Source organism: Entelurus aequoreus, linkage group LG14, assembly GCF_033978785.1.
Source record: "Entelurus aequoreus isolate RoL-2023_Sb linkage group LG14, RoL_Eaeq_v1.1, whole genome shotgun sequence".
Classification (NCBI taxonomy): Eukaryota; Metazoa; Chordata; class Actinopteri; order Syngnathiformes; family Syngnathidae; genus Entelurus; species Entelurus aequoreus.
Window position 1 is genome coordinate 33,673,444 of NC_084744.1, and position 11,232 is coordinate 33,684,675.

At 30.6% G+C, this 11,232-nt stretch overlaps 1 protein-coding gene across 1 annotated transcript in view; it reads left to right on the top strand.

The window, feature by feature from the left end:
- paxip1 (PAX interacting (with transcription-activation domain) protein 1) overlaps positions 1-10,719 on the top strand; it is an 82,523-nt gene extending 71,804 nt beyond the window's left edge. The window contains exons 18-23 of the mRNA XM_062069684.1: positions 3,886-4,054; positions 4,130-4,230; positions 6,315-6,449; positions 6,531-6,606; positions 6,719-6,778; positions 10,497-10,719. Coding sequence (XP_061925668.1) covers positions 3,886-4,054; positions 4,130-4,230; positions 6,315-6,449; positions 6,531-6,606; positions 6,719-6,778; positions 10,497-10,513 — 558 coding nt within the window. The 3' untranslated portion in view covers positions 10,514-10,719. The remainder of the gene's footprint in view (positions 1-3,885; positions 4,055-4,129; positions 4,231-6,314; positions 6,450-6,530; positions 6,607-6,718; positions 6,779-10,496) is intronic.
- Positions 10,720-11,232: the final 513 nt, after the last annotated feature.

The following is an 11,232-nucleotide window of genomic DNA, read 5'->3' on the forward strand; positions in this document are numbered from 1 at the left end:
TCGTTTTATCGCCCAGTCGTATTGGGCTTAAAATTTTATTTTTTTATTTTTTTTAATTTATAGTGATTACGTGTCTATTGCAATATATATTGATAACGTTAAAACGCCCAGCCCTATGTGGATTTTAATTTTTTTCTGCATATTTTTTATTGATATGATTACATGTCTATTGCAATATATATTATTGTTTTATCGCCCAGCCGTATTGGGCTTTAAATTGTAAATTTTTAAAAATGTTTTATTATTATTGATTACGTGTCTATTGCAATATATATTGATAACATTTTAACGCCCAGCCCCATGGGGATTTTAATTTTTTCTGTATATTTTTTATTGATATGGATTATGTGTCTATTGCAATATATATTGATATCGTTTTATCGCCCAGCCGTATAGGGCTTTTAATTATTTTTTTTATTTTTTTTAATTGAGATGGATTGTGTCTATCGCAATATATATTGATATCGTTTTATCGCCCAGCCGTATTGGGCTTTAAATTGTAAATTTTTAAAAATGTTTTATTATTATTGATTACGTGTCTATTGCAATATATGTTGATAACATTTTAACGCCCAGCCCCATGGGGATTTTAATTTTTTCTGTATATTTTTTATTGAGATGGATTATGTGTCTATTGCAATATATATTGATATCGTTTTATCGCCCAGCCGTATAGGGCTTTTAATTATTATTATTATTATTTTTTTTAATTATTTTTGTTGATATGGATTACTATTGCAATATATATCGTTTTATCGGCAGCCGTATCGGGCTTTGAATATTTGTTAATTAATTAATATTAACTAATATTGATTATATGTATTGCAATATATACCTATAGGACTCTTATTTTTATTTTATTTTTTCAACATTTTTTATTTTTGATATTGATTACGTGTCTATCACAATATATAGATATCATTTTATCGCCCAGCCGTATAGGGCTTTTTTTCAAAAATGTCTTCAATTTTTATTGATCTGGATTATTTGTCTGTCGGGATATAAACTGATATTGTTTTATCACCCCACACTTTATCGTTGAAATATTAGCCGCATCATCCGGTGTACAATGGTGATGTCATGACTACTGATGATGACGTAGAGTAACAGATACTACTTCTGTGGTAGAGTAAGAATGAAAGGTTGCATCATCTAGTGTACAATGGTGATGTGATGATGACGTAGAGTAACAGATACTACCTCTGTGGTAGAGTAACAATGAAAGGTTGCATCATCCAGAGTACAATGGTGGTGTGATGATGACGTAGAGTAACAGATACTACCTCTGTGGTAGAGTAACAATGAAAGGTTGCATCATCCAGAGTACAATGGTGATGTGATGACGTAGAGTAACAGATACTACCTCTGTGGTAGAGTAAGAATGAAAGGTTGCATAATCCAGAGTACAATGGTGATGTGATGACGTAGAGTAACAGATACTACCTCTGTGGTAGAGTAAGAATGAAAGGTTGCATCATCCAGAGTACAATGGTGATGTGATGACATAGAGTAACAGATACTACCTCTGTGGTAGAGTAAGAATGAAAGGTTGCATAATCCATAATACAATGGTGATGTGATGACGTAGAGTAACAGATACTACCTCTGTGGTACAGTAAGAATGAAAGGTTGCATCATCCAGAGTACAATGGTGGTGTGATGATGACGTAGAGTAACAGATACTACCTCTGTGGTAGAGTAACAATGAAAGGTTGCATCATCCAGAGTACAATGGTGGTGTGATGATGACGTAGAGTAACAGATACTACCTCTGTGGTAGAGTAACAATGAAAGGTTGCATCATCCAGAGTACAATGGTGATGTGATGATGTAGAGTAACAGATACTACCTCTGTGGTAGAGTAAGAATGAAAGGTTGCATCATCCAGAGTACAATGGTGATGTGATGATGACGTAGAGTAACAGATACTACCTCTGCGGTAGAGTAAGAATGAAAGGTTGCATCATCCAGTGTACAATGGTGATGTGATGACGTAGAGTAACAGATACTACCTCTGTGGTAGAGTAAGAATGAAAGGTTGCATCATCCAGAGTACAATGGTGATGTGATGATGACGACGTAGAGTAACAGATACTACCTCTGTGGTAGAGTAAGAATGAAAGGTTGCATCATCCAGTGTACAATGGTGATGTGATGACGTAGAGTAACAGATACTACCTCTGTGGTAGAGTAACAATGAAAGGTTGCATCATCCAGAGTACAATGGTGGTGTGATGATGACGTAGAGTAACAGATACTACCTCTGTGCTAGAGTAAGAATGAAAGGTTGCATCATCCAGTGTACAATGGTGATGTGATGACGTAGAGTAACAGATACTACCTCTGTGGTAGAGTAAGAATGAAAGGTTGCATCATCCAGAGTACAATGGTGATGTGATGATGACGTAGAGTAACAGATACTACCTCTGTGGTAGAGTAAGAATGAAAGGTTGCATCATCCAGAGTACAATGGTGATGTGATGATGACGTAGAGTAACAGATACTACCTCTGTGGTAGAGTAAGAATGAAAGGTTGCATCATCCAGTGTACAATGGTGATGTGATGACGTAGAGTAACAGATACTACCTCTGTGGTAGAGTAAGAATGAAAGGTTGCATCATCCAGAGTACAATGGTGATGTGATGACGTAGAGTAACAGATACTACCTCTGTGGTAGAGTAAGAATGAAAGGTTGCATCATCCAGAGTACAATGGTGATGTGATGACGTAGAGTAACAGATACTACCTCTGTGGTAGAGTAAGAATGAAAGGTTGCATCATCCAGAGTACAATGGTGGTGTGATGATGACGTAGAGTAACAGATACTACCTCTGTGGTAGAGTAAGAATGAAAGGTTGCATCATCCAGAGTACAATGGTGATGTGATGATGACGTAGAGTAACAGATACTACCTCTGTGGTAGAGTAAGAATGAAAGGTTGCATCATCCAGAGTACAATGGTGGTGTAATGATGACGTAGAGTAACAGATACTACCTCTGTGGTAGAGTAACAATGAAAGGTTGCATTATCCAGAGTACAATGGTGGTGTGATGATGACGTAGAGTAACAGATACTACCTCTGTGGTAGAGTAACAATGAAAGGTTGCATCATCCAGAGTACAATGGTGATGTGATGATGACGTAGAGTAACAGATACTACTTCTGTGGTAGAGTAAGAATGAAAGGTTGCATCATCTAGTGTACAATGGTGATGTGATGGTGATGTAGAGTAACAGATACTACCTCTGTGGTAGAGTAAGAATGAAAGGTTGCATCATCCAGTGGTGATGTGATGATGTAGAGTAACAGATACTACCTCTGTGGTAGAGTAAGAATGAAAGGTTGCATCATCCAGAATACAATGGTGATGTGATGACGTAGAGTAACAGATACTACCTTTGTGGTAGAGTAAGAATGAAAGGTTGCATCATCCAGAGTACAATGGTGATGTGATGATGACGTAGAGTAACAGATACTACCTCTGTGGTAGAGTAACAATGAAAGGTTGCATCATCCAGAGTACAATGGTGGTGTGATGATGACGTAGAGTAACAGATACTACCTCTGTGGTAGAGTAAGAATGAAAGGTTGCATCATCCAGAGTACAATGGTGATGTGATGATGACGTAGAGTAACAGATACTACCTCTGTGGTAGAGTAAGAATGAAAGGTTGCATCATCCAGTGGTGATGTGATGACGTAGAGTAACAGATACTACCTCTGTGGTAGAGTAAGAATGAAAGGTTGCATCATCCAGTGTACAATGGTGATGTGATGATGACGTAGAGTAACAGATACTACGTCTGTGGTAGAGTAAGAATGAAAGGTTGCATCATCCAGTGGAGATGTGATGACGTAGAGTAACAGATAGTACGTCCTGCAGAGGCTGCATGCTTTAGGTGGGGAAGTGTCGGACAGCAGCCAGAAGGCGACTCACCTGCTGGCCAGTAAAGTCAAGCGCACAGTCAAGTTCCTCAGCGCCATGTCTGTGGTCCAGCACGTGGTCACCCCCGACTGGCTGGAGGAGAGCTGGAGGAGCCAAAAGTTTGTGGGTACGTTTCTCGTGTCAGCCTTTATTTTGAAATGCACTCGGCACAAGCTGTGCTGTTCTGACCTGTGACTTGCAGACGAGCAGAGCTACATCCTGAGGGACGCCGAGGCCGAGGTCCTCTTTGGCTTCAGTCTGGAAGAGTCCCTGAAGAAAGCTCACACTGCAGCACTTTTTAAGGTATGGCTCTTACACACATTATGATGGGACTGTACACCTTTTGTCTGGCACTGTCCAAATAAATGACATGCTAATGACCAATTATGTAAATGACATGATGTCATCCACAACTAAATAGCAGTTTTTGATACTACACTGAGGTACTTACATACTTTCACTAGCTGCTTATCTTTTTTATTTTATTTTATTTATTTACTTTACCTTTCTTTCTTTCTTTCTTTTCTTTTATTCACCTATCTTTTCTTGTCTTGTCTTGTCTTTCCTTTTTAATTTTTTTAGTTTTCTTTTATTTTCTATTATTTTTTTGTCTTTGCTTTACTTTAATTTTATTTTGTCGTACTTATCTTTTTTCTTGTTCTCCTTTTTCTTGTCTTTATTTTTCTTTTCTTTTTTTTTCTATGCTTTTTTTTACTTTTGTTTCTTTTCTTTTAATTCATTTTCTTTGCTTTGTTTTACTTTTCTTTCCTTTACTTGTTCTTTTTTTCCTTATTTTTTTTCTTTTCTCTACTTTTTTTCTTTTATTTTCTTCACTTTTATTTGTTTTTCTTGTCTTTTTATATTTTTTCTTTACAATTATTTTCTTTACTTTTTTAATTTTCTTTCTTTACATTGATTTGATTTTCTTGTTCTTATCTTTATTTTTATTAAATCTTTTCTTTAGTTTTTTGCTTTTCTTTACTTTGTTTTTCTTTTCTTTAGTTTTATTTCTTTTCTTTACTTAGTTTTTATTTTTCTTGTCTTTTTATATATTTTCTTTTCTTTACTTTTTTGTTTTTCTTTCTTTACATTTATTTTTTTGTTCTTATCTTTACTTTTTATTAAATTTTTTCTTGTTTATTTTTCTTTTCTTTAATTTTTTCCCCTTTTTTCTCTTACTTATTTTCTTTACTTTGTTTTACTTTTCTTTCTTTACTTTTCTTTCCTTTACTTGTTCTTTTTTTCCTTATTTTTTTCTTTTGTCTACTTTTTTTCTTTTATTGTCTTCACTTTTATTTGTTTTCTTGTCTTTTTATATTTTTTCTTTACAATTATTTTCTTTACTTTTTAAATTTTCTTTCTTTACATTGATTTGATTATCTTGTTCTTATCTTTATTTTTATTAAATCTTTTCTTTAGTTTTTTGCTTTTCTTTACTTTGTTTTTCTTTTCTTTAGTTTTATTTCTTTTCTTTACTTAGTTTTTATTTTTCTTGTCTTTTTATATATTTTCTTTTCTTTACTTTTTTGCTTTTCTTCCTTTACATTTATTTTTTTGTTCTTATCTTTATTAAATTTTTTCTTGTTTATTTTTCTTTTCTTTAATTTTTTCCCCTTTTTTCTCTTACTTATTTTCTTTACTTTGTTTTACTTTTCTTTCTTTACTTTTCTTTCCTTTACTTGTTCTTTTTTCCTTATATTTTTTTATTTTGTCTACTTTTTTTCTTTTATTGTCTTCACTTTTATTTGTTTTTCTTGTCTTTTTATATTTTTTCTTTACAATTATTTTCTTTACTTTTAAAATTTTCTTTCTTTACATTGATTTGATTTTCTTGTTCTTATCTTTAGTTTTTTGCTTTTCTTTACTTTGTTTTTCCTTTCTTTAGTTTTATTTCTTTTCTTTACTTAGTTTTTCTTTTTCTTGTCTTTTTATATCTTTTCTTTTCTTTACTTTTTTGCTTTTCTTTCTTTACATTTATTTTTTTGTTCTTATCTTTATTTTTTATTTAATTTTTTCTTGTTTATTTTTCTTTTCTTTAATTTTTTTCCCTTTTTTCTCTTATTTATTTTCTTTACTTTGTTTTACTTTTTCTTGTCTTTTTATATTTTTTCTTGACAATTTTTTTCTTTACTTTTCTTTATTTTTTTCAATGTTTTTGCTTTACTCTTTGTTTTAATTTCTTTACTTTAATTTTCTTTACATTTTCATGCCTTTCTTTTCTTTTCTTTACAATTATTTTCTCTTCTTATCTTATCTTATCTTATGTATTCTTTATTGTTTGTGTGTGTGTGTGTGTGTGTGTGTGTGTGTGTGTGTGTGTGTGTGTGTCTGTCTGTCTGTGTGTGTGTGTGTGTGCGTGTGCATGTGTGTGTGTGTGTGTGTTGCAGGGCAAGTACTTCTACCTGACACCAGGCATGTGTCCCAGCCTGAGCACCATGAAGTCCATCGTAGAAAGTGCCGGAGGGAAGCTGCTGGCCAAACAACCCTCCTACAAAAAGATGATGGAACACAAACACAACAAGGTGACTTCTTTTCTTCTTTATTTTTATGAGTCTGCTGCTGCAGTCATGAATATTGGAGTAAGTCTTGTTGTTCTGCTGCAGAACCTTCCAGAAATAATCTTGATCTCCTGCGACAACGATCTCCATCTGTGCAGAGAATATTTCCTCAAAAACATCGGTAAGTCGGCACTTTCTTCTCTCACGAGTTAGCACTTCATCACGCGTCTTCACTTTATCACGTGTCTTCACTTCATCACGCGTCTTCACTTTTTCACGTGTCTGCCGTGCAGACGTCCACAACGCCGAGTTCATCCTGACGGGAGTTCTCACCCAGAAACTGGACTACGAGTCATATCCTTTTGTAATGCGGTTTCAGTAACGCAACGCAATGCACCACACTTTGGCGTGATCTCAGAGTAGTTAGCATGCTAACGTTAGCATTCTGGAAGTTAGCATGCGTGAAGAACCGAAATACTGAATGACTGAGGTGCATGCCTACGAAATGATCTTTAAAAAAAAAAATAAAAACAGTTTTTTTTTTAGCATGCTAACGTTAGCATTCTGGCAGTTAGCATGCATGAAGTACCGAAATACTGTATGACTGAGGTGCATGCCAAGAAATGTTTAAAAAAAAAAAAAGTTAGAATGCTAACATTAGCATTCCAGCAGTTAGCATGCGTGAAGTACCGAAATACTGTATGACTTAGGTGCATGCCTACAAAATGATCTAAAAAAAAAATTTAATTTTTTTTTAAGCATGCTAACGTTAGCATTTTGGCAGTTAGCATGCGTGAAGTACCGAAATACTGTATGACTGAGGTGCATGCCAAGAAATTATCTAATTTTTTTTTTTTTTAAGTTAGCATGCTAACGTTAGCATTCCGTCAGTTAGCATGCGTGAAGTACCGAAATACTGTATGACTGAGGTGCATGCCAAGAAATGTTTAAAAAAAAATAAAAAAAATTAGCATGCTAACGTTAGCATTCCGGCAGTTAGCATGCGTGAAGTACCGAAATACTGTATGACTTAGGTGCATGCCTACAAAATGATCTAAAAAAAAATTTAATTTTTTATTTTTCTTTTTTAGCATGCTAATGTTAGCATTTTGGCAGTTAGCATGCGTGAAGTACCGAAATACTGTATGACTGAGGTGCATGCCAAGAAATGTTTAAAAAAAAAAAAAAAAACTTAGCATGCTAACGTTAGCATTCCGGCAGTTAGCATGCGTGAAGTACCGAAATACTGTATGACTGAGGTGCATGCCTACAAAATGATCTAAAAAAAATTTTTTTTTTTTTTTTAACATGCTAACGTTAGCATTTTGGCAGTTAGCATGCGTGAAGTATCGAAATACTGTACGACTGAAATGCATGCCAAGAAATTATCTACAATTTTTTAAAAAAAAGTTAGCATGCTAACGTTAGCATTCCGGCAGTTAGCATGCATGAAATACTGTATGACTGAGGTGCATGTCTATGAAATGATCTAAAAAAATTTTTTTTAGCATGCTAACGTTAGCATTCTGGCGGTTAGCATGCGTGAAGTACCGAAATACTGTATGACTGAGGTGCATGCCTACAAAATCATCTAAAAAAAATAAAATAAAAAGTTAGCATGCTAACTGTTAAGGTTTTGGCAGCTAGCCTGTGTAGCGTATCAAAATATGACTCTGGCATGCTAATGTTAGCAACCGAGCGACATTAGCAAGGAGCATTTTGACTGTTTGACTTTGATAGTTGAAATTGCACATTTAGATGCCTGAAAGACCAACACAGTGTTAGCTTCAACAGCTAGCATGCTAATGTTAGCGTTTTAGGCAATTGGCTAACATTGTAGTTGAAAGTGAAAATGTTCTCTGCCAAAATGCAATTTCCTGTGAATGCTGAAAAGCCAAAAGGAGTTAGCATGCTAGCCAGATAGCATCAAATATAAAACTCTTGTGTGTATATTTATATAAAGCTAGCATGCTAACATTAACATGCTAACAGAATATTTAATAGTATTAAAGTAAGTATTACAAGATATTTAAGAGTACAAGTACAGTATATTTTACAGTATTGAAGTAAATATTACAATATATTTAACAGTACAAGTAAATATCACAATATATTTAACAATATTAAAGTAAATATTACAGTATATTTAAGAGTATTAAAGTAAATATTACAGTATATTTAACAGTATTAAAGTAAATATTACAATATATTTAAGTGTATTAAAGTAAATATTACAGTATATTTACGAGTATTAAAATAAATATTACAATATATTTAAGAGTATTAAAGTAAATATTACAGTATATTTAGGAGTATTAAAGTAAATATTACAATATATTTAAGGGTATTAAAGTAAATATTACAGTATATTTAGGAGTATTAAAGTACATATTACAATATATTTAAGTAAATATTACAGTATATTTATGAGTATTAAAGTACATATTACAATATAGTTAAGTAAATATTACAGTATATTTATGAGTATTAAAGTAAATATTACAATATATTTAGGAGTATCAAAGTAAATATTACAATATATTTAAGAGTATTAAAGTGCATATTACAATATATTAAAGAGTATTAAAGTAAATATTACAATATATTTAAGAGTATTACTGTAAATATTACAGTATATTTAACAGTATTAAAGTAAATATTACAATATAATTAAGAGTATTAAAGTAAATATTACAGTATATTTAGGAGTATTAAAGTAAATATTACAATATATTTAGGATTATTAAAGTACATATTACAATATATTTAAGAGTATTAAAGTAAATATTACAGTATATTTAGGAGTATTAAAGTAAATATTACAATATATTTAAGAGTATTAAAGTAAATATTACAATATATTTAAGAGTATTAAATTAAATATTACAGTATGTTTAGGAGTATTAAAGTAAATATTACAATATATTTAAGAGTATTAAAGTAAATATTACAGTATGTTTAGGAGTGTTAAAGTAAATATTACAGTATATTTAATAGTTTTACAGTAAATATTACAGTATATTTAACAGTATTAAAGTAAATATTACAATATATTTAGGAGTATTAAAGTAAATATTACAATATATTTAAGAGTATTAAAGTAAATTTTACAGTATATTTAGGAGTATTAAAGTAAATATTACAATATATTTAAGAGTATTAAAGTAACTATTACAGTATATTTAGGAGTATTAAAGTAAATATTACAATATATTTAAGAGTATTAAAGTAAATATTACAGTATATTTAGGAGTATTAAAGTAAATATTACAATATATATAAGGGTATTAAAGTAAATATTACAATATATTTAGGAGTATTAAAGTAAATATTACAATATATTTAAGAGTATTAAAGTAAATATTACAGTATATTTAGGAGTATTAAAGTATATATTACAATATATTTAAGAGTATTAAAGTAACTATTACAGTATATTTAGGAGTATTAAAGTAAATATTACAGTATATTTAACAGTATTAAAGTAAATATTACAATATATTTAAGAGTATTCAAGTAAATATTACAGTATATTTAACAGTATTAAAGTAAATATTACAATATATTTAAGAGTATTAAAGTAAATATTACAGTATATTTAGGAGTATTAAAGTAAATATTACAGTATATTTAACAGTATTAAAGTAAATATTACAATATATTTAAGAGTATTAAAGTAAATATTACAGTATATTTAACAGTATTAAAGTAAATATTACAATATATTTAAGAGTATTAAAGTAAATATTACAGTATATTTAGGAGTATTAAAGTAAATATTACAATATATTTAAGAGTATTAAAGTAAATATTACAATATATTTAAGAGTATTAAAGTAAATATTACAGTATGTTTAGGAGTTTTAAAGTAAATATTATAGTATATTTAAGAGTATTACAGTAAATATTACAGTATATTTAAGAGTATTACAGTAAATATTACAGTATATTTAAGAGTATTACAGTAAATATTACAGTATGTTTAAGAGTATTACAGTAAATATTACAGTATATTTAGGAATATTACAGTATGTGTCTGATGTGATGAAGTGTGTGTCCTTGACATTGTTACATATAAATTCACTTGAAAGGAAGATTGAAGAGGACGACCTTGAAGAAATGTAATAATAATAATAATAATAATATAAGTGAAGTAACTTTCATGTCTGACTACTGTTTTTACTGTGCATAGACTTTTATATCTTTTCTCATAATGATGTTATTTTTGTCAAATGATGCAATATTTTATTCTTCTTCTCTCGCTGCTTTTTGCAATAAATATTTGTCAACATTCTTCCTGCTTCCGCCTCTTTGCCATAAGTCTTCAACTAATTGCACACTCTAAATACGTCTACCTTTGGGCTTTTCTCTCAAAAAAACTTCCTTTGTGTTTTTTTGGTTTAAAAAAAGGTTTGTTTGTGTTTTTTTGGTAAAAATTAAATAAATTATTTGTGTTCTTGTTCAAATTTTGTTTGTGCTTTTTTGGTAGATAAAAATGGTTGTTTGTATGTTCTTGGTCAAATGTTTGTGTTTTTGTTAAAATGTTAGTAAAAAAAATGTTTGTTAGAACTTTTTTGTAAAGTCAATTTCTGCTTTTTTACGTGTTTTGAAAATGTTTGTGCTTGTTTTGTTGTAAAAAAAAAAAGTCAGTTTCTGCTTTTTTATGTGGGGAAAAAATGTTTGTTTGGGCTTTTTGGTATGAAAATGTTTTGGTCAAAAAAATATTAGTGTGTGTTTTTTGTTGAAATTTAGTTTGTTCTTTTTTAGGTAAAAAAATTTGCTTTTTTGGTAGAATTTGTTTTGTATT